Source organism: Barbatula barbatula (genome assembly GCF_947034865.1).
Source record: "Barbatula barbatula genome assembly, chromosome: 3".
Lineage (NCBI taxonomy): Eukaryota > Metazoa > Chordata > Actinopteri > Cypriniformes > Nemacheilidae > Barbatula > Barbatula barbatula.
The window spans coordinates 232,685-256,591 of record NC_136764.1 but is presented as its reverse complement, the minus strand read 5'-3'; the positions used below and the strand labels follow the sequence as shown (position 1 = coordinate 256,591).

Below are 23,907 nucleotides of genomic sequence, written 5' to 3'. Positions count from 1 at the left end.
TCATTATTTCTTCAGAGACAGACGTTTCATCTAGTGACGCTAACCGTGTGAAATCACAAATACATGAAGAAAGTGCATCATGCAGAGTGTGTGTGCGTGTGCGCTTATTAAAGTTCATGTCACCTGCTTTAATAAAGACACTTGTCACCCATTATAAACGAAGATTCAGTAAGACATGAAATGAGGAGCAATGCATTCTGGGATGGATGTACATAATGGGAGATTTTCATTCTGTTTAGATTAATGAAACATTCTCATCGGAACCGGCGGTAATAAACAAACCCTATACTGTATAAATCATGCTGCTATCATACTGCTGGAGAGTTGAAATATTCACTTCAGTCCGGCAAACCAGTGAAGGGCGACTTTACATCTGACATCATTTGATTTCTTCTCATGTTTTGTGTTACCATAGATTTACTCACACTGTCATTTCATCATAACGACTGATTTCCTCGTGAATGTGATTTTTCAGAAGAGCAGATGTGAGTTTGGAGATGATTTATTCTTCCACCAGGTCCGGTGAAGTGCAGCTCACGCTCGCTGTGCACTCTCGGCTGGTGTGAGTCCTCAGACTGGAGTAGAGCCGATCGTTGAGAGCGGACATCACTTTATCTGGCGGGTTTGTGTTTATGATGTGCTGCTGAGGATCTGAGCTCTCGAGCTCAGTCTCCGAATGTTTATGTGTGTCTGCGCGTTTCTCCTGTATCCCACAAACCTGCAGACGATCTGAAGAGAAGCGACGGCTCGTGTTGTTGCTGCTGTTGTTTGCGTTTTCCTCTGGGTCCCGAGCAGAACCTTCAGTGTGTGAGGACAGGCCGGCGCCCTCGGGGTCATGAGTGCACTGTCCAGCCCCCTCACTGGCCTCCTCGTCGGCGGCGCTGGCGATGCGTGGCAGCGTGCTGTGATATCTGGTATCCAGAGGGTAGTTGGCGCTGTCTCCTCGGCGGAGTGGGTAGCAGCGTTGACGCTCCAGCGATGGCGAGTATTGGGCGGCTCCGGGGTCGCTGTACTGTTTACTGCGCTGCCACTGTTTCCTAAGATGAACGCGTGAGCGGTGACGGTGTCTGAGCGAAGGCGACCCCTGCTGATCCATCTGAGGATCGTGACGTAAGAATTCATTAAACAGTGCCTCGGTTTTCTCGTCGATGCTGTAGTCTCGGCGGCAGAAGGCCGCTCTTGGTTTGACCGCGGTCTCGCGACTCGCCTCGTCCTCCAGCTCCTCTTTGAACAGACGTGTGTCAAAACTCTCACAGACCGTACCCTTCCTCCCGGCGCTGGTGAAGAAGCGGCGGCGTTCCGAAGCGCTCTTTCCAGAAGCACTTCCAAAAAGACGGAACTCCTCCAGAGGTTTGCACGGAGCCTCAATGGAAGCGTAACCGCTGTCCATCTGCAGGAGTTTCCTGTTGCCGGTTTCTCCATCAACGCTGTCCCGTCCATTTCTCTGCGGCCCTTCGTCGTACGGCAGCTCGCCGTCTCCGTCCATTTCGTCGTCGATGTCTTGCGACCTAAAGCTTGAGACGCCGCCTCTGCACGGCCCTACGGAACAGACGCTGTCAGCATCGCTGCGCGTGTCGTTACTGCTGAGGTCGGAGGAGGCGTACCGCTCCAGAGACGCTCTCAGGCTCCAGATGTCACGATAATAACTGGGCTGCTCCAAACTCTCTTGACGGCTCGCCGCTCCGAACTCTTCAGATGTGTGTCCGTTTTCCTCAGCGCTCTTCACCTCCTGAGGGGATGGCAGATCTGTTTCTGTGCCGCATCTGAGCTCCATCGCTCTCTCCAACTCCAACCTACAGACACAAAACACTTCAGATGATGAACGTGATCTTTTCAGTTCTCTTATTCTTCATGTTTAAATTGTGTCACAGCTTCAGTACCTTCAGATAAACTGACTGGACACGCTTCAGATTAATGTGTTTGTTCTTTATGTGAGGTCACTGCTGGGATTCTTAATCCAAAAATATGCTTTTTCTTCCCTTCATGTTAAAACTGAATTGTAAAGTGTTTGAACAATCCCTTATGTGTCATAGTGGTGCAAATGAAATGGACTTTTCCACTGGTGAACCAAACTTTCACTATGAAACTGAGAATGTGTTTTGTTTTCAGAGAGCTCTGGCGTCACCTGCTGAGTTCAGGTTCTGCGTCGGGCTTCAGAGATCCGGCAGAAAGACGTCTCGGTGGATTCGTCTTCGGACGGATGGGATGATTTCTCAACAGAAAGTCACAGACTCCGGTCTGCAGATGTTCTTCTTCGGAATCCAGAGTCTCGCTGGCCGCTCTCTGCCTGTGAAATGCACGTCTGCGAGGAGAACCTGAAAACATGAACAAAACCAGTGAATTCTGTTCCAGTTACTCGTCTAGGATGAGCACTTCTGTCACCTTCACACCGGCCGCTACCGAAAGAGTTTTCAGTGCGAGAGGTTAATATTATTAAAGTCGTTCACACCTCTGGTGTCCAGACTGGCGGCTCTCTGAATGCTGTCAAAGCTCCATTTCTTCACGCTGTAGAACGGACCGGCACCTTCCAGGCTGGCATGACGCCGGAGTTTAGACAGAAAATGAAACACTCTGCCCTGAGTCAGTGCCGGACCGCCGCCCGTGATGACTGGATCTCCATCAGTCAGTGTGTTTCTGTTCAACATCTCCAGCTGGAAGCAGTGGAGAGACAGACGAGGAGATGAGAGACAGACTCACAGTCACAGCACAGGTGTCTGAACACATGATGAAGGTGATGATGAGTCACGTACGGTTTGCGATGGGTTTGGGGGTTTGCTGGCGTGTTCACTGGTGTTCAGAGAGTCTCCAGGTAGAGCAGAACTGCAGCTTTGATTCATCCACATGACACATGAGTCTGAACACACACTCTCAACCGGCTGCACACACACACAGTCATATTTCTTCTCGTTCATTCATGTTTTATTGATCTTTTACATCACTGTTCTGTGTATCTGAAATATAAACTGTGTGTGTGTGTGTGTGTGTGTGTGTGTGTGTTACTTGATTTTGGCGAGTGAATGTGTGTGTTTGGGGGTGTTGTGTGTGTGTGGGGGGGGGGTGTTGTGTGGTGTGTGTTTGGGGGTGTTGTGTAGTGTTGTGTGTGGTTTGGAGGGTGGTGTGTGTGTGGGGGGGGGGGGGTGTTGTGTTTGTGGTGTGTGTGTTATTTGGGGGGGTGGTGTGTGTGTGTGTGTGTTTTGGGGGGGTGTTGTGTGTGTGGTGGGGGTTGTGCAGGGGTTTGTGTTTGGGGTGTGTGTGTGTTTTGGGGGGTGTTGGGGGGGTGGTGTGTGTGTGTTAGTTTGGGGGGTTGTTGTGTGGTGTGTGTTTTGGGGGGGTGTTGTGTGTGTGGTGGGGGTTGTGCAGGGGTTTGTGTTTGGGGTGTGTGTGTGTTTTGGGGGGTGGTGGGGGTTGTGTAGGGGTTTGTGTTTGGGGTGTGTGTTTTGGGGGGGTGTTGTGTGGTGTGTGTTTGGGGTGTGTGTGTGTGTGTTAGTTTGCGGGGGTGTTGTGTGTGGGGGGGGGTTGTGTTTGTGGTGTGTGTGCGTTAGTTTGCAGGGGTGTTGTGTGTGTTTGTGGTGTGTGTGTGTTAGTTTGCAGGGGTGTTGTGTGTGTTTTGGGGGGGTGTTGTGTGGTGTGTGTTTTGGGGTGTGTGTGTGTTTTGGGGGGGTGGTGTGTGTGTTTGGGGTGTGTGTGTGTGTATTAGTTTGCGGGGGTGTTGTCTGGTGTGTGTGTGTGTTAGTTTGCAGGGGTGTTGTGTGTGTTTTGGGGGGGTGTTGTGTGGTGTGTGTTTTGGGGTGTGTGTGTGTTTTGGGGGGGTGGTGTGTGTGTGTTTGGGGTGTGTGTGTGTGTATTAGTTTGCGGGGGTGTTGTCTGGTGTGTGTGTGTGTTAGTTTGCGGGGGTGTTGTGTGTGGGGGGGTTGTGTTTGTGGTGTGTGTGTTAGTTTGCGGGGGTGTTGTGTGTGGGGGGGGTTGTGTTTGTGGTGTGTGTGTGTTAGTTTGCGGGGGTGTTGTGTGTGGGGGGTGTTGTGTTTGTGGTGTGTGTGTTAGTTTGCGGGGGTGTTGTGTGTGGGGGGGGTTGTGTTTGTGGTGTGTGTGTGTTAGTTTGCGGGGGTGTTGTGTGTGGGGGGTGTTGTGTTTGTGGTGTGTTAGTTTGCAGGGGTGTTGTGTGGGTTTTGGGGGGGTGTTTTGTGGTGTGTGTTTTGGGGTGTGTGTGGTGTGTGTTGGGGGGTTGTGTTTGTGGTGTGTGTGTGTTAGTTTGCAGGGGTGTTGTGTGTGTTTGGGGTGTGTGTGTGTGGGGGGGTTGTGTTTGTGGTGTGTGTCTGTTAGTTTGCAGGGGTGTTGTGTGTGTTTGGGGTGTGTGTGTGTGTGTGGGGGTGTTGTGTTTGTGGTGTGTGTGTGTTAGTTTGCAGGGGTGTTGTGTGTGTTTGGGGTTTGTGTGTGTGGGGGTTGTGTTTGTGGTGGTGTGTGTGTTAGTTTGCAGGGGTGTTGTGTGTGTTTGGGGTGTGTGTGTGTGGGGGGGGGGGGTTGTGGTGTGTGTGTGTTAGTTTGCAGGGGTGTTGTGTGTGTGTGTGGGTTGTGTTTGTGGTGTGTGTCTGTTAGTTTGCAGGGGTGTTGTGTGTGTTTGGGGTGTGTGTGTGTGTGTGTGTGGGGGGGTTGTGTTTGTGGTGGTGAGTGTGTATGTGTGGGGGGGGGGGGGTTGTGTTTGTGGTGTGTGTCTGTTAGTTTGCAGGGGTGTTGTGTGTGTTTGGGGTGTGTGTGTGTGGGGGGGGGGGTTGTGGTGTGTGTTAGTTTGCAGGGGTGTCTGTGTGTGTGGGGGGGGGGGTTGTGTTTGTGGTGTGTGTGTTAGTTTGCAGGGGTGTTGTGTTTGTGGTGGTGTGTGTGTGTATGGGGGGGGGGTTGTGTTTGTGGTGGTGTGTGTGTGTGTGTGTGTGTGTGTTACCTGTAAGATGGCGAGTGAATGTGTGCGTGTGTTGTCATCAGAAGTTGTGAGGTTGTTTTCAGGTGTGTCACACTCCAGTATGGTGTTGATCTTCAGAGCGGGCGGCTGCATGTGTGCATGTGTCAGTCGAGATTTCTTCAGGTGATGAAAGTCTCCCTCTGTGAGTGTGTAGCTGATAGAGAACACACAGTATGATCCTCACAACACTGAACACTACGTTATATATCTCACATTACTCATCACTGATGTCCGGCTTCATCTGAACTCTGATCTGTAAGTGTGTCTGACCTGCGTCCTCTCTCTTTGTCTTTTGCGCTTGGCTCATAGATGCCGGTCTCATTGAACGACACTCGTCGGGCCGCGCCGGCCACAGACAGAAAATGATCAGCATCCGTATCGCCATGACAACTGGAGACAGACTCGCAGCTGACGTCTGCAGGTGAACATGAGGTTTCAGCAGCCGTAAAGGTGTCATGTGTGTATATTATATGTACAGTATAGATGTGTGTGTTCACACACCCTGTGCCGGTTGACTCTCCTCGATGTATGTGGTGTTGGTTTTCTCCTGGTCCTCACTGGCTCTGAACACACACAAACACGTGATGAGGATGTGTGTGTGTGTTTGAAGTGACGTGTGTCATATGTGTGAATCACCTGGAGTGTCTGCGCTGCGGTCCACAGCAGCGATGACAGAAGATGAGCAGAATGAAGAGAACAATCAGAGTCCCGCCAGCAAACACGCACAACAACACCAGCAGAAGAATGTAGTTCTCCTGAGCGTCTGACGCCAGCGGCACGTCCTGCAGAGTGAGTGAACTTTCATCTCTTTTTCATTTCTATTGTGCCTTTTGACAATTGTTACAGTAAACACATATGACAACAGTAGATATTGATGTAATGTAGTGAAGTTATTATCCAGTCCTTCATCAGATATACATGAGAGATGATCTGATATCACATCAGAATGTACAGCGTGTGCTCGAAGAGTTAAGAAGAGTGAATCTGTGACATCACTGTATTCTGTGCCGGCTGTATGAGATCGGTTGTAACTGCACTTATGCATTGTCATCCTTACATTGATCCAATTGCTTCTATTGTTTAAGACACTTTGAATCAAAGTGTCTGCTAAATGACTAAATGCATTACACACACGAGAAACTGTTCATAATCAAAGATCTGTTTTATTATTTGTGTTGTGCTCTTCAGACTTACGGTGGTCCGGCGGGTGTGTAACAGAGACTCATCACTCATGATCCGGCACAGAGTGTGTGACACCTGAAAGAACACATGACAGATTCATCACAACAGACTTCATGTCCAGCAGAGTCCCGCTGTTCTGAGGTCGGCGGAGATTCATTTGACCACATACTGAAATACTTTACAATCAGTCTCTTAATGTTACACCTTTACTGTAATAGGACTGCTCAATATACCAAGTTATCAGCATATCGCAAATGTGCATATCGCAATATTTTGCAACAACTGAATTATATATTTTTTTTAAATCGAAGTAAGGTATAGACCACTTTGGAAGACGTTAACAATGCTGGTCCAAAAGAACTTCCTGTTTCAGTTTTCTAAACACTACACAATGGTTGAACAAAATGCAACTAACATTTTTAATCGAATCAATGATAAACGAATATCTAAGTTTCAATTATATATGTGTGTATCTAATCTTTGAGGTATCTTAATACTAGATATCAGTCAGGCCACAGCTTTCTTCCAAACACACTTTAAACTACTGTAGACATGTTAAATGATGAAGTGCGCTCGAGTGTGACACAGTTGTGTTGATGAAGCACACACACACACACACACTCCACTGGCATTTTAACAGCGAGTGAATGTGTTCTGTGCATGTGTGCTGCTGGGAAACTGAGCGAGCGGCTGCACATCATTGTGCATTCATGAGCAGATCTCAAATCCACACACATTCCCAAACACACATGCTCCAAACGGAAACCCTGTCGATGCCAGCTGAGGAATTATGGGATTGATGGAGAACGCTGTGACGTTTCTAGAATCAGAAGTGCTGATAGCAGCAGAGCAACACTGCAGATGATATCAATAAAAACTTGTTTTAGAATGACGATTGATCATCACTAGCGTTTGTGAACATTAACATGTGTGTCAATCATTAACCCCAATAAAATAAACCACTGTTAAACAAGAGTTACCCAGTTTACGTTTTTAGACGAATCCAAGTTAAGCATAACTACCGTCTCAGTGATAATGTTCAGAAGCCGCATGTTATGACATTCAAATGTCAAGAACAGGCAATTTGGTTTAATAATTTGTAAATATAATTCATTCATGAAGTCATATATCTTATTAAAAGATTTAATTTGTAAAAAAAACTTGATTTGGGACCAATTGATTTGCAGCGTCCGGGTTACCGTGTGTTATTAGTTTTAAGAGGTTGTAATGTGGGAATAACGAACCTACAAATGTTGCAACAGGCCAATCAGAATCATGCATTCCAACGAGCCGTGTAATAATCATGATATATCTGTAGCAAGGTGTAAATCTATGATCATATAATTGCTAATCAATCTGCTAACAAACACTGTTACTACACTTATAAAACCGTCCACATGCACCTGATCTGTCAATAGTTGTGATGATAATACAGTACAGGACAATACAGTAAACTGTCATTTCATTTGGAAGAGTGTTAGCAACTGACAGTTTTGGGGATTATTGACTAATGTAGTAGGAAACAATAAAATGGCTGTCAAATGTGCCATACATGTTGGGTTATTTCAACCAAGCATTGGGTAAAAGGTGAACATATGCTGGGTTTTTTTAACACATCGTTGGGTCAAAAATAAACTTTCTCTGGGTTCATTTAAGCCTAGAGTTGGGTTTGTCCACTTTTTAACCCACCGATGGGTCGAAATAACCCGACATTCTTTTGAGTGTAGTACAGATTGCTTTCCTAAATTCCTCAAAATATCTTCTTTTGTGATAAACAGAACAAAACAATATAATGTTTCCTACTATGGTAGTCAATGATGTCCCAGAAATGTCACTTGCTAACATTCTTTAACTTCCTTTGTGTCTAGCAGATCAAAGAAAGGCGTACAGGTTTGGAGTAAATGAAGACAGAATTGTAATTTTTGGGTGGAGTGCCCCATTAGTTCAGAATACTATAGAAGCGTTCTATAACTATATACTTGCATTGGCTTCCTGTTCAATCTGGCATTGAGTTTAAAACTTTGGTTTAATGTCATAAAGCGATCCACGGATTGCCTCCTAGTTATGTATCTGACCCATACGTTCTCTCCGCTCTGCCAATTCTCTTTCCCTTCACTAACTAAAAACTATCGGTCAGCGAGTATTTTCTTGTGCTGCCCTGAGGTTATGGAATCTTTTATTAATTACATATTTAATCTAATTACACATTGTTATAGCACTTTGGGTGTGAGAAAGGTGCATTAAAAACAAAATGTATTATTATTATAATATTGCATTACTAAAGTATGCTACAACCGGTATCTGCATTCACACTTCTGAAGATAAAGTACACATGAAAGCTGCACATGCTCAAAAAGACTGTGTACTATTTGAAGGATGTTTGCATGATGTCATACATGCAAATGTATTATTGCATAAAGCCTGGAGAGAGCCGCAGTACTCACATTAAACAACCAAACCGTGATTTTACTACTGTAATCATCAATCGAAAACATTCGAGACAAAATAGTAAAAACTCAAAACTCAAAGTCTGACCGTCGCTCCAAAAGAAAGGCTACAGCGTTTTTCACCCATAAAATAGGAAGACTTAATTAAACTTATAGCAACATTATCAACTCGTCAATTAATCTAGGCCATGTCCATAGGACCCTTTAAGATGGCCGTCATTAAGCCTCTAGAAACCAAACTTAGATCCAAATGAACTTGGAAACTATAGACCGATTTCAAATCTCTCATACCTGTCTAAAATACTAGAAAAAGTAGTGTGCACTCAGTTGTGCTCTTTCTTACAAAATAACAACATGCACGAAACATTTCAGTCAGGCTTTAGATCGCATCATAGCACTGAAACTGCGCTCGTTAAAATTACAAACGACCTGCTTATAGCATCAGTTAAAGGTAACATCTCACTCCTGGTCCTGCTTGACCTTAGTGCTGCGTTTGATACCGTAGACCATAACATACTTCTAGATCGCTTACACAACTATACCGGTATTGAGGGACAGGCACTACAATGGTTCAGATCTTACTTGTCAGACAGACATCAATTTGTCCATTTAAATGGGGAATCATCCAATCTAACGCAAGTAAATTATGGATTACCTCAGGGATCGGTTCTGGGACCCCTGCTGTTCTCCATATACATGCTTCCCCTCGGAAACATTATTAAAAAACATGGAATTAGCTTCCATTGCTATGCAGATGATACTCAGCTATATATCTCATCAAGACCAGATGATTCCTCCCAGCTATCCAAATTGGCAGAGTGCATTGAAGATATAAAACATTGGATGACCTGTAATTTCCTTCTTTTAAATTCTAATAAAATAGAAATATTACTTATCGGACCAAAGACAAGCAAAACAAATATTTCTGATTATAAACTGCAAGTTGAAGGATGTACCGTTACTCCAACAAATACAGTAAAAGATCTAGACGTTATATTAAACAGCAACCTGTCATTTCAAATCACATCTCAAATGTCACAAAAACAGCCTTTTTCCACCTGAGAAATGTTGCCAAATGATGAAATATTCTGTGTGTTGCTGATGCGGAAAAGTTTATTCATGCATTCATGACCTCAAGACTTGACTACTGTAATGCGCTACTAAGTGTTTGTCCTTCATCATCAATAAACAAACTACAGTTAGTTCAGAACGCAGCTGCCCGAGTTCTAACCAGGTCCAGAAAATACCATCACATAACCCCAATGTTATCAAACCCTTCACTGGCTACACATTAAGTATCGTATTGACTTTAAAGTTCTTTTAATCACTTATAAACCCTTAAAGGGTTTAGCCCCTACCTACCTAACAGAGCTTCTATCACACTACAACCCATCACGCTCTCTAAGATCTCAAAACTCTTTTGATAACACATAGAATAACTAAATCCACCAAAGGGGTCGAGCTTTCTCATACGTAGCAGCTAAACTCTGGAATAACCTTCCTGATATTATTCCAGGATCAGACACACTCGCCCAATTTAAATCTATAGATTAAAGACGCATCTTTACAGACAAGCATTCACTTCATGCAAAATATGCTAAATAAACCACCGGGAGATGCTGACATTAGATATTATTATAAAATGAATCATTTAACTTGTTCTATAAACACATGCACTGTGCTGTGACCTTTTTTCTGCTTTGGAACAATGCACATTGTGAAACGCGCTATATAAATAACATTGAATTGAATGAATCGCACTTGAACCGCAGTATTTTCCTTATTCTTATTAGGTTATACGTATATAAATTATAGTAGTTCAAAGGCAAAAAACACATTTTTAAAACAGTTTTACTGCGGGTCATTTTCATAAGGCTCTGTTGATCGAGTCTTTTGACGCTCGCTCGCGCCGCCTTTATTTTACTGGGCGGTCAGATCACTTGCGCCAAACACAGTCAAGATAGAAACGCGACGCGATCGACGAGAAGATAAACGCTCGCGGATTTCAGTGAACGCGTTTCTATCGCGATCTCTTTCTTTTGAACGCTGCGATGAGTCAGACGCGTTTGCAGGACCGACGCGCGACGATACATACTCAATAGAACGCGTCACAACGCGACAAATGAACATCCAACATCCACTCACCTATTTGCAATTCATGCTGTCCGCGTGAGGGACGCGTTATAAGCGCTCGCCAATAGCACGATACTCCAGAAGACGCGTTAGACTTCATCCTAATGAGAGCTCGAGTTTATGAATGAAGCCCGGACACCGAGGACACGCCCACTGGTGCTGATGATGCGAGCGGTGGGATTCCGCGTGATGTGCGTCACAGGTGATGCTTCAGTGTGCGCTGCAGAAACACATCGATTCAGAAAATGTGTTACTAACGTTCACTTGCTGTAGCTACACGAGAGCTTTAAACGCCACGCGTGAACTGTCGTTTCAATATCTGAGTGACACTTGTGAATAATAGCAGGTTTTATTTGTATTTGCTGTTGCAAATGCGCGTCTTGCACGCGACGTAAGATATCAAAATAACGAATGCGGAATGACATGTGGTTCGATATATATATTAATAGAGTAACAGAATAATACATTTTCATTAAAGAATTGACATCTTGAATATGGATTTGTTTGATAATAATCCGAACTAAACACTGTTCTCAGCATCAGTGCAGTTCCCGTCACTGCCACACGACGACACTGTTTCACTTCATCTCACACACAAGTGCATTATTTGTGTTAGAGACCTGCTGTATATTGTTGAAGCATCTTAAATAAGCAGATGAAACACGAGACAGGATTCATAAATAAATTCAGGATTTGTGGGCTACTCATAAAACGATCTAATGAGATTTTTGCGTTCTATGTTTCTGTTGTATATTTAAATTAAATAATTTTGTCCATTTCATGTTAAGTGTTTTGTGTTTGTGGTTTAACTGAACTTGAAGGGACATTAAAAGCTCATCATCATTTTCTACCATTATATGTAAATGAGCTTTCTACCCGTGATAATATTTAACAACATTAAAGCATCTTCTCACTAGTATCTTCACTGTACTGTATGCGTGTCTCATATCTGTACAGAAAAGATGCTTTGGAACAATGCAAATTGTGAAAAGCGCAATGTAAATAAAATTGAATTGAAATTGAATTGAATGTACAGGACATCATTTTCACTTCCCTACTGGGATTGTTGTACAGTACCTCCAGGCCAATGTAAACAGTGTATTCAATTCAATTTTATTTATATAGCGTTGTTCCAAGGCAGCTTCACAGGAGAAAATAAGAAAAGGTAAAACGCAGCACAGTGCATGATGTTGTAGAACAAGCAAGATTATTCTAGATTATTCAGCAACACATAGAATATTTCATCATTTGGCGACATTTCTTAGGTGGAAAAAGGCTGTTTTTGTGACATTTGAGATGTGATTTTGAAATGACAGGTTGCTGTCTAATATAACGCCTAGATCTTTTACTGTATTTGTTGGAGTAACAGTACATCCTTCAACTTGCAGTTTATAATCAGAAATATTTGGTTTGCGTGTCTTTGGTCCGATAAGTAATATTTCTGTTTTATTAGAATTTAAAAGAAGGAAATTACAGGTCATCCAATGTTTAATATCTTCAATGCACTCTGCCAATTTGGATAGCTGGGAGGAATCATCTGGTCTTGATGAGATATATAGCTGAGTATCATCTGCATAGCAATGGAAGCTGATTCCATGTTTTCTAATAATGTTTCCGAGGGGAAGCATGTATATGGAGAACAGCAGGGGTCCTAGAACCGATCCCTGAGGTAATCCATCATTTGCTTGCGTTAGATTGGATGATTCCCCATTTAAATGGACAAACTGATGTCTGTCTGATAAGTAAGATCTGAACCATTGTAGTAGCTCAATTGCAACAGGTTGTAACTCTTTTAATAATTTAGTTGGTATGGGGTCTTAAAAACAAGTTGTAGATTTGGATGTCGCAATAAATTGAATTAAATCTTCCCTAACCCTAACCCGAATGTAACAAGATTCACCAAAAGGAAGGAAGGAGACGGGAATCGGCAAACATTCAAACATCTTTAATTAATAAATATAAACGTAAATAGACAGCACTCAAACAAACCATAACTAAAAGTAAGGCCTGGTCCTCTCTCACTGACGGTCCGGTCGGGTATGCTCCCGATCTCCTCCGTGATACGAGACCGGTGCGCGTCGACTCCCGCCTACCTCACTACAGTGAAAAACACTGGAGCCTTTTTTTGAGGCGATGGTTGGTACTATCATAGGACAGACTTGGAGGTTGAGTTTTTACTATTTTGTCTCGTATGTTTTAAATTTTCTCTGTAAAGAATTTCATGAATTCATTGCTACCAAGGTGTGGCGGAATAACCAGGTCAGGTCAGGCCATGTCTGTTTATTTGTTAATTTAGCAACTGTACTAAATAAAACCGTTGGATTGATTGTGTTCGTTTCTATCAGTGTTACAGAGGTGCTCAGCCTTTGCTGCTTTTAGTGCCTTTTTATAAAAGTTTGCACTCTCTTTCCACGCCATTTTTAAAAACCTCTAATTGGGTTTGTTTCCATTTGTGATCCAGTTTATGTGTTTCTCTTTTAAGGGCGCGAGTGGTGCTATTGTACCATGGTGCTTTGTTTTTCTCATAAATCTTTTTTGACTTCAAAGGTGCGACAGCTTCCAGTGTATTAGAGAAAATGGTGCCCAATTTGCTGGTCATGTCATTGAGCGATTCTGTATTCATTGGTATGGTTATTAAAGGAGTCAGATATAATCAGGTCTAGTGTATGATTAAATCGATGAGTGGGTCCATTGATATTTGTGTTACTCCAAAAGAGTGTAGTAGCTCTGTAAACACCACAGCTAATGCATCGTTAGCGCTATCTACGTGGATATTAAAATCTCCAACAATTATTACTTTATCAACGTTAACCAATAGGTCCAATAAGAAGTTCGTGAACTCTTTCAGAAAATCAGTAAAGGGGCCAGGACCCTATGTGTATAGACCCTATACACAGTGGCCAATGTAAAGGAAAGCAATGTTTTTTTACTTTTGTTAGGAACAATTATGTTCAACACAAGCACTTCAAATGATTTAAATGTATGCTCTCTTCTCTGAGTTACAGTAAGAAAGTCCCTAGATGATTAGATTAGATTTAACTCTAATCTAATAATTAAAAAAGACACCAACACCTCGACCAACCGGACGTGGCTCATGCATACAACAGTAGCTTGGTGGGGTACACTCATTTAGACCGAAGTAATCATTTAGTTTAAGACAGGTTTCGGTAAACTGTTGTCTGTGATCATTTACAATAACTGCCTTTGAATTTAGTGATTATATCAGACGGTAACATCATCCTTATCATCATCACTGCTCTGTTTAGAGAGAGAGAGAGAGAGAGAGAGAGAGCAAGACATGAGATCTATGAGCATTAGATGAATCATAAACAGAATAGATCCAGACCGGATCAGAGCAGTTATCAGAAATAAACCAAATGAGAAAGACATCAAATGAAAAGATGAGAGGCAAACATAGCACAGAACAGAGAGATGGATAGAGAGGATGAGGAGGAGTGTGTGGGAATACAATGACGCAGCCTCTGGCACCGGAGTGAGGGGGGGGGTGTTGTTTCTATTTTAAGACTGAGATAGGGAATGAAGTGTCTTGTCTCAGCTGAACTGTTCCTGAATCTGACGTCACGGCACAGAATCCTGCCAGAAAACACGCCGAGCTTCACCTGCAACCGCTGCATTACCACAGGACATCACCACACACACAATGTATAATGCAGAGGATATGAATTATAATAAATATGATTGATTCATTATTTGTGACTAAATCGGCGTTGAAAGTGAACTATGAAGCAAACGATCAACAATATGAAGACGGAGATCTGACCTCAAGTCTATAATCCACATGTGCTCTTATCTAACGTGTTTAACACATATCCTGCCACCTAACAATGACTCATAATAAGTCATGTTACAGTAAGCATTGTGTAATACACCTCGGTCAAACCATCATAACAACGACATCTCACGGTATCGGAATGTTCTGGGCTGAGATGTTGGACATTCTTCCTGAGCTGTCTTGGCACGATGAGCTCACATTTTTCTGCACACATACACCCACAACATCAATCACACAGACTTCAGATATGAATCAAAGGCGCTGTGATGAACACCTTTCACAGGCTGAAGGAAGTGAGCTGTTGACATGTTGAGTCACAGCCGACACGCCCATGACTGAGTCCTGCAGGTAAACATGACACAAAACACTTCTGGATCATCTCTTTAAACATCACATTTACATCTCATCCATTCATCGTTATTATTTAGTAGTGACGTCACAATAACTAAAGATGACATTCACTTCCTGTGAACAGTCTCAAGCGCGAGATTCTATAGAAACGATGTCAAGTGTTATGAATGATTTGCCCGGGGTGGGCGGGCTGTTCCGTGCGTGTGGGCGTCACGAGCGACACGCCGATTGGCCAACGCCGCAAGGGTGGGAGTCTCCGCCGACGCTATTGGTTGCCTGTGGCGGCGGGCGGGGTTTCTCAGAAGGAAACGCTCAGATCGTCGCGCGAGCGGTGACTTCGCCATCAGACCGAACGAGCGGCTCGTGGAAACACTCACAGGACTCCATCGCGATATCAGACACTTTCTACCGAATCCAGATGCGTGTCGTGTCCGCTATGGTCTGTGTATAGTTCGGCGCGTGGATTTATCACCTCACTCGCGCGCTCGTCGACTCTTTCTCGAGCTGCAGACGGATGTCGCGGAACCGCGAGGCGGTTGAATCCATGAATCTGTCCATCAGCTGCACGACCGGAACCCGCTTGGATCTCCCGGTTCCCGTGGAGGAGACGGTGGACGGACTGAAGCGGAGGCTGTCCCAGAAACTGCGAGTCCCCAAAGACCGACTGATGCTGCTCCTCAGAGACACGTGAGTCCAGAGCCGATGACCTCCTGCTGACGTCACTCACAGATTTCTCTACAAATGTCATTTGCGCTTAAAACGAGCAAAAACATCTGTCGAGGGATCAGAAAAATCTTCTTGAATTGAGTGAGTGAGAAAAACCTTTATTCGAGATTGGCAGATGTTCTCGCTCGTTTTCATTTCATGTGTTTTGTTGATCTTGATCCAAGAATGTTTAGACATTTGTGCTGGAAAACACTAAGAAAGTCATGTTGTGCAGACGATCATAGTCCAGGTCACAGTTGTCTAATATAATCCAAGAAATATAGAAGTTAAAGGAGTGGTCCACCTGTCATCTCCTGTCATCTTTCATCCGAAGTGATTTACAGAGAGTTCAGGGAGAAATAACAGGAGCAATAGTTCATTAGGTGCGAATACAAAGTTAAAGATGTTGGTAACAGAACATCACAGCCCCTCATTCACTAATACTGTGACGCATGCAGGTGAATGTTGGGCTGTTTACAACATTCTTCACAATATCTTCCTTTGTGTTGTGCGGAGGAAAGAAAGTAAATGATGATAGAATTTATATTTTTAATGTGAACTACCCCTTTAAATATGTTAATTATGATGGAGGGTGTCTGTTCGTTCGTTCATTACTGACACACACACACAACTGAACAAATTCACAGTGTGCACCAAATGTGTTTTTTAAATGTCCTACGTTAACTAAGGCCTAGTTTGTATTTAAACTAATCCCTCTATTCCCGTAAGAAATGGCCGAACTAACACTGTTCTGAAGTGAAGAGATGCATGATGGGAGATTGTTGTGTTCTGTCTACAGGAAGTTGAGCTCTGGAAAACTGCAGGATTTTGGTGTTGGTGACGGAAGCAGATTGACGCTTGTTCCTGCGGTTGAAGCCGGACTGATGGTGTGTACCGTGCATCGTTTTATAAATCAAATAGGCTATTTACAAACTTGATGTATTATATACAGGAACGAGTGCTTCAGTGTGTCCTGCTTCAACTTCCTGTTTCAATAGTTTCATTGTTTTATTGCTGATGAGTGTTTGTATGTCTGTGTGATAGTGTTGTTGTTTTGTGTTTACAGTCTCAGTCGTGGCGGCCGGAGCAGTCAGTCCTGCAGGCATTAGAGAGTCTAACAGATGCGCAGGTAAAACACTCGCCCACTTCCTGCTCACCCGACACGCGCTTATTCACTGGAAGTCAAACATCTATTGTTCACCTAATCTATTGTAATGAGTTTGCATTTCCTACAAATGTAATTAGAGGAATACACACACACACACACACACAAACGTGACGTGCGACATCTCAACAGCAATAAGACTGTTGCACACAGTCAGAACGTTTTTCTCTTTCTGCAGATCACTCGGTGTGTTACTCATCTGTTGGCTTTAGGCTTATTGGAGTCTGTGTGTGTGTGTGTGTGTGTGTGTGTAGCGACTGTGAAACCACAGGTGTATACATCTGCATGTGTGTGCGTGCTCTGTGTTGTGTTGTCTCAGGTCTGTGCGTCATTTTGGTATTGCTGAGCTGTGTGAAGTCATTTTAGTCTCTGTGTGTTTGTGGTTAGACTCGAGCTGATATGAAAAGATTTCCTAGAACTCGTGTAGGACTGAGCAGTTTCTCTCTCACAACCAAAATAACTGCAGAGTGTTGTATTGTGAGGGCACTTGATTTTGTGTAGATTGAGTTGTTTTTCTCAACTTGCTGAGACATGTTGTCAAGTACACACACACAGAATATATCACCGTGTGTGATGCAAGTGAGCGTTGTTTCTGCAAAAGATGCAGTGTTGTTCTCCCAGACGCCTTTAATGTTTGTTTGTGTCACAGTACTTTTGAACATGTTTAGTGTGTGTGTTGGGCTGAAATGTGTGTTTGTCTGTGTGTTGGGTGTTGGGTGTTTGGGTGGGTGGGTGTTTGTCTGCTTTCAGGAAGTTTGTGGCGAGTTTTTGCACTTTCTCTGTTCTTTCAGGACTGAACTTGCTGTTGTAATTCACGATGACATCGTCACAGGTGTATTATCAGAATAATTTATTTGATTGCCACTATTCATTAATCGTATTCTACTAGACACTGTATTTCTTTTAGCTCTGTGAGGAACTTACTCAAACCACTGAGCTACAGGAAAGCCGCTATATAAAACATTGCCCGAGAGACTTACATGCCGGAAAAAGTATATCAAAGGTGTAGTGTTGAGCTTTGTTGTTGTGTGTTGATATTCATCATGAGATCAACACAACCTCAAACAGAAGACGGCACAAAGCATGTTACAATCACACATGTCACCAGTGTTGGGGAAGCTACTTTGAAAAAGTAGTTAGCTACACTACAAGTTGCTATAAAGAAGTAGTTAGCTACACTACAAGTTGCTATAAAGAAGTCGTTAGCTACACTACAAGTTGCTATAAAGAAGTAGTTAGCTACACTACAAGTTGCTATAAAGAAGTAGTTAGCTACACTACAAGTTGCTATAAAGAAGTAGTTAGCTACACTACAAGTTGCTATAAAGAAGTAGTTAGCTACACTACAAGTTGCTATAAAGAAGTAGTTAGCTACACTACAAGTTGCTATAAAGAAGTAGTTAGCTACACTACAAGTTGCTATAAAGAAGTAGTTAGCTACACTACAAGTTGCTATAAAGAAGTAGTTAGCTACACTACAAGTTGCTATAAAGAAGTAGTTAGCTACACTACAAGTTGCTATAAAGAAGTAGTTAGCTACACTACAAGTTGCTATAAAGAAGTAGTTAGCTACACTACAAGTTGCTATAAAGAAGTAGTTACTAAAGTATACTATATTTTTAAGTAATGTGACTAATGTTTTAAATAAATAAATAGAGAAGTTTAAAACATAAAATTACCATTGCATTGTTTATTTATTCTTTTATTTACATAAGATTCATATTTAATACTTATTAGCGTGTGTGTTTCGAACTTTAAATATTTAACCACTGAGCCGCAATACATAGTTAATGCCGTAGGTTGCAATAATGAACCACATCAGTTTGTGATAAAGTAATTATAAGAAGACGTTACAGAGCGCTGAATGGAAACTAGCTTCTGGTCGCGCTGCACTGCTACTTTCTAAAGTAATAAACTACAGGAAAAGCTGCACTGTTTTAAACATAGTTGAGCTACCGCCAAGCTACTGAAACAAGTTAGCAGCATCCCTAAGTGTAGTTAGCTACTCCCCAACACTGCATGGCACACATTACTTATTGGATTTCTTTATGTCCTGTGAGAGATTGTGTAAATTGTAAGGGGTTATGTTGCCGATGTCATCATTGTGTTAATGATTATGTGCTGTAGCGTTTGTCTTTGTGTTTTTTATGTTATTGGTTTGGCCAATGAGAGTGATGACAGTGAGCGTTTCTTCAGCAGTGCCTTCATCATCATCGTTTATCTCTGCAGAAATGCATTCAGCATCATTGGAAATCATTTGATGTTAATAGCATTGTGCAGTCAGAAAGAGTTCAAGGTCTCGGGGTCAACGGAGACAGAAAACATGCTCTCCATCATCACCTCTCTCATGAGAGCTCTGGAACGTTTGTTGTCTAAGAACCGTAAACACTGAAATAAGGATAGCTCTGCTGTGGATATTGTTGGGAAGACCGGACACTTAAACAGGAAGTGAACCAGCAATGTGCATTGATTCTTAGTTAGACAGTGAGAGAGGGAAGTGTGGTGGTGTCGTGATGTGTAAGTCATATAACAGCCGTTTGTTGTGATATCTTCTGTCATTCATGTGTCACAAGTCTGTGAGTGAAGTGCTCAGTCGTGACTCCCTGAGACTCATCATAACCTCAAGGGATGTTACCATTCACCATTCTGATCTCAGGATGCCATTTTATTCACGGTTATTTTTACAGAATGACTTAAAAATGATCAACTGCCCTTTTATTCTATTCTCGTATTGTCAAAAAACTAAATTGCAGTTTTAAAACAAACAAAAAAAAAAATACAAAAGCCCTAAGACTCTGTCTGTGTTTACGTCTTTAAGAAATATCTACATTTCCACATTTACCAAGTTTGTGGCCCCTGCTGTTCAAAAAATGAACTTCGATTATTTTAACGTCTCAACCGATTGAATCGTCACAGATTATTATCCATTTTCAACCGGCTCACAGTGAACCGATACATCATTCCCATCATCACATGAACTCTTATTATCTCTCCATACTTACTTTCTTCACTGATAAAGACGTAGACGTTCTTCATTGAGTACAAAGACATGACGTGAGTTTTCGGAGGCAGATAAACATTTGTACACACAACAACAATAACAGAAGATATTGTGAGAGTTACTGTTAAACATCTGTGTCAGACTCATTTTAGTCCACGACCCACCGGTAATGATAAATTACGCAGATTTTCTGAGAATAACTGACGCGCTGGAGCAGTGAATGTGCGAGTGTCCCAGAATCCTCTGCAGCGTGCTTTGACTGATATGTGTTGTCACGCAGAGGTCACATTCTAACAACAGTTCTAACACATACCTTCACGCTCAATGTTACATTTCTCACGTCACCCGTACATGGTGCCGCCCGGTCAGTGCTCGAGAGAAAGTGCATTACTGCTCTGTAGTGCTCTTCTCAACAGAAGGAGGAAAGCGTCTTTATGATTTTGTTGCTTTGATTATGTTCATTCTTTGTCTCATTATTCATTACACTTCCATTAAAGGAATAGTTCGCTCAGTCTCTTCATCATCTAATGGAGTTTATTTAACTAAGCATGATTAGCATGATAATATAACCCAACCAATGGGTGTGGAGTAGACACTATGTTAAGCCGTCCCTCACCTTTGTACCATGACAGTTTTGCAGCATCCCATCGGCTCGCTCTCTACTGGTGTCTATTCCAGATTGAAGGGGGGAGAACTCTGGGTTTGCTCCCACCCCTCGGACAGCACAGCAAATGTGCTTCATCTCGCCTGATCAACTCCTTTAATACTTTAGATGTTTGTATTTGTTTGTTTGTTTAATCGACCTCTGATCGAGAAGCAGTGACAGTCTCTCTCTTGTTTCCAGGTCAGTGATTTTCTGTCGGGCCGCTCCCCTCTGACCCTCGCCCTGCGTGTGGGTGATCACATGATGTTTGTGCAGCTGCAGCTGGCCGCTCACCAGACGGTACCGTCCGTCTCCAGAGGTCCTACAGGCACCAGTCGGACACCTACAGGGATGGGCAGCCACGAATACACCCAACATTTACCCTGCGGGGGTTCCAGCTCTCCCCAGCGGGACCCTCCTTCACCTCCCTGCAGCCCCGCCCCACACACTCACCACACCCACAGTGATCATAGCCCCGCCTCTGCCACACCTAGCCTTCAGGTGAGAAGAAGTGATGTTCATGTGTCACACTGATCGTCCTGCTGTGTTTTCATCTGACAGATGTTGTGATTGTGTGTTTTTTAGGCTGAGGAAAGTGTTCACAGCTCCAGACAACCACACAAACCAGGTGCATTCATCGAGAGCCTCTTAAACCACGCACCTGGAGTTTTCTCAGGAACATTCTCAGGTAAGCTTTCACCTCCAGACAGCTTTGTGTGTGTGTGTTTTTTAGTTTATGTCATCATTACCCTCCAACCTTCAGGTACTTTACATCCCAGCTGTCAGGACAGCAGCGGTAATCCTCGCCGTGACATCACCACCATCCTTCAAATCTTGAATGACCTGCTGAGTGCCACGCGCCATTACAGGGGCACTCCTCCAACCCTGGCACACCTCCGCTGCCGGACCCCCTTCCCTCCGGCCACACCCCGTTCACCTTCATCTACCTCAGAGACACAGCAGAGCGACCTGCAGCCGAAACCCTCAGGTGAGCAGTCACACACACCGCCTCTGCTCTCTCTCTCTGTTATACTGGATTCATGTTTTTAGCTCTGTGAGGTTTACGTTTACATTTATGCATTTGTCAGATGCTTTTATCCAAAGCGACTTGCATTGCATTATCCTATACATTTATACGTTCCCCTGGGATCCAACACACAACCTTACGTTCTTAACACACTGCTCTGCCCACCGAGATACAGGAGGTCTCAACGAGACTCGAGCTCTGCGAGACCTAAACACAGGCTGCATGTATTATTTAGTTTGGTTTGGTCAAACTCGGGTGCCGTCGGGCCTCCAGGAGCCCTGCTCTACTGACCCGTGTCTTTGTGTGCGTGCGAGCAGTGGAAAACATGCTGATGAGAGTGATGAATGAGTCATGAGCTGTACAGTGTGGAAACATCAGACTTCTGATCTCACACACATTAAAACTGTGGACAAACAGGTTGTGTGTGTTTAACCGCTTGTGATTTCTGCTGATTTGTCATTAGTTCTGTCAGAGGGAGATTTAGGGGGGTGTAAATATATCCGGACATGTTTCTCTTTTACGTTTGCGGCTTGTTAGACTGTGAGGTGTGTTTGTGCACATGAGTTTGATTTCATTCACATTTTCTCATTCTTGTCATTTTAAACAGTGTTTTGTATAGATGAACACTGACAGGTGTATATTTCACTCTTAACCGTTGTTATGATGTCATATGTTTCAGGCGAATGCTTGCGGCAGACAGAGAATAAAGCCACACGCTGTAAAGTCCAGCAGCTTCAGCTGTTACTACGGCAACGACGCCTTCAACGTAAGGCGAGGAGAGGCCCGTACCGGTGGCCGGCCGACCGCAAGGCAACACGTCGTCATAGCAACAGCAGCCTGTCCAGTGAAAGCTCACTGGACCTGGAGGAGGCAGTCTGGAAACCTGACGTCCAGCCGGACATCAATGGCGAGTTTGTCGTGGCCTGAGCGAAGGGCAGTCACTGAAAGCCGCTGGAGATCCATCAGACGCTTCACGTCTGGTGTTAATGAGCATTCACAATCTGATTCTCAGCTGTTACTCAATACAGAATGTAGCATTATTACATCAGCTTCATTTCTCCTGGGAGCATTACATGTTTTTGATACGTCATTCCACTGACTGTAAGACATTTTATTAATAAACAGATACTTTACTTTGCATTATTAAGGAAACCTCCAAGAGTCAAGTATTATTTCAGAGAGAAAATGAAGCCTATATCAAGTTAGTTAAAATACAAATTCACTTGATAATCTCCACTGTATTTTATTTCTGAAGAATACCATTGATTTCTTGCCCTATGAGCTGAGCAGTATGTGGATACGGTTGAAATATCATTCAAATGAATTGTCGTTGTAGTGAGACAGAAGCTCAGAACTACAGACGTCATGCTTCCATTGGCCAGTTGTGATCACATGATCAGTCTCAGTGCCTCTCATCTGTATTGATTAAAGGGGCGTTTACACGACACCGTGTTTAACTAAAGATGAAAACAGTTTTTTGTGTTTTGGCCGGTCATTTACACCAGAGAGGTGTTGTGGATGTGCAGTCTGATCGGTGTGCGACAGGAAACGCACATCGTGTGTCCAGACATGTTTCTGTTGAGACAGACCGGCCTCATGTGTCTCTCTCGCTCTATACATTACATAAGACATCATGACATACACTGACATAACTGCTTTACTACACAGTGGATGTTTTCTAGTTGGCTAGCTGTGAAAGTCACCAGCGTTTGCTTTCTGATCATTACTGATGACTGGATTCACAAAACTGGACTGAATCAACACTCGCTGGTTCCTTCTTTCTGAGATGACAGTAAATATATAGTTGACTGCTTCATTTTTAAGAGAGAAACGTTGATCACACGGTCAGTCGTGATTCATGTAGCATGTTGATTCAGCTGTACGGATTCATTTATAAAACTGTGAAACATACCGAGCTTTGTGTTTCCTTGTCCTTTCACATGTTGTGTGTTTGGTCCAAATAAGCAAGTAAAGTTTGTTTTTCATGAGCAATAATTTGTGTCTTTTCAGGAAATAAATAAGAGAGAATGAAGCGTCTGTGGTGTTTGAGAGTTTTTGTCAGTCAGGTGATGTTTCTTATATTTACACACACACACACACACACAGAGAGAGAGAGAGGTGTGTGTGATGATCAGCCTTAAAAACAAATACTATTATATGAGCTGTGTGATTTTACAGTTTATTCTATTGCGTTGAACCTTTTTCACAAGCTTGTATTATTTGTTAGACGAGAGGTTTGCAGCAGCAAATACAGAAATACATCCGTCTGTCATCAGGAACTGTGACGTCTGAGATCAGAACAATGAGCAGATGATGATTATTGACCTGGAGATTTACTTCTCGACCTCCAGCATAAACCCTGTCTGATATCACCTAATGATGTGTGTTTGGTGTATCAGATTATCTGATTGGCTGTTTAGAGAGATGACCTCATCGCTGCTTCTTCACATGCTTCACACTCTGATCATTGACAATGCGTGGAAAGCGTCGGCTTTCTGTCAATGTGTTT

General features: G+C 43.2%; 2 protein-coding genes across 2 annotated transcripts; one reads left to right on the top strand and one right to left on the bottom strand.

The window, feature by feature from the left end:
* Nucleotides 1-502: 502 nt before the first annotated feature.
* Nucleotides 503-15,201, bottom strand: cbarpa (CACN subunit beta associated regulatory protein a; the record flags this gene model as incomplete). Its single annotated transcript, XM_079453590.1, has 11 exons — nt 503-1,793; nt 2,126-2,315; nt 2,450-2,651; nt 2,751-2,876; nt 4,934-5,105; nt 5,222-5,366; nt 5,453-5,514; nt 5,588-5,733; nt 6,146-6,208; nt 14,637-14,710; nt 15,072-15,201. 11 exons carry the CDS (start codon nt 15,199-15,201, stop codon nt 503-505), a joined length of 2,601 nt encoding a protein of 866 aa, XP_079309716.1.
* On the top strand, nt 15,128-23,435 carry LOC306892042 (midnolin-A). The gene is made up of 7 exons (XM_079452771.1): nt 15,128-15,544; nt 16,362-16,449; nt 16,629-16,691; nt 20,573-20,872; nt 20,957-21,059; nt 21,135-21,359; nt 22,078-23,435. The coding sequence occupies exons 1-7, from the start codon at nt 15,372-15,374 to the stop codon at nt 22,323-22,325; spliced, it is 1,200 nt and encodes a 399-aa protein (XP_079308897.1). The 5' UTR covers nt 15,128-15,371; the 3' UTR covers nt 22,326-23,435.
* The last annotated feature ends 472 nt before the right edge of the window (nt 23,436-23,907 follow it).

Bases quoted from the DNA above. Each gene is read 5' to 3' on its own strand.
- LOC306892042 (XM_079452771.1), top strand. From the start codon at position 15,372: ATGTCGCGGAACCGCGAGGCGGTTGAATCCATGAATCTGTCCATCAGC. The intron at 16,692-20,572 runs GTAAAACACTCG...TCTTGTTTCCAG, and splicing joins AGAGTCTAACAGATGCGCAG to GTCAGTGATTTTCTGTCGGG. The intron at 21,060-21,134 runs GTAAGCTTTCAC...TCCAACCTTCAG, and splicing joins TTTCTCAGGAACATTCTCAG to GTACTTTACATCCCAGCTGT.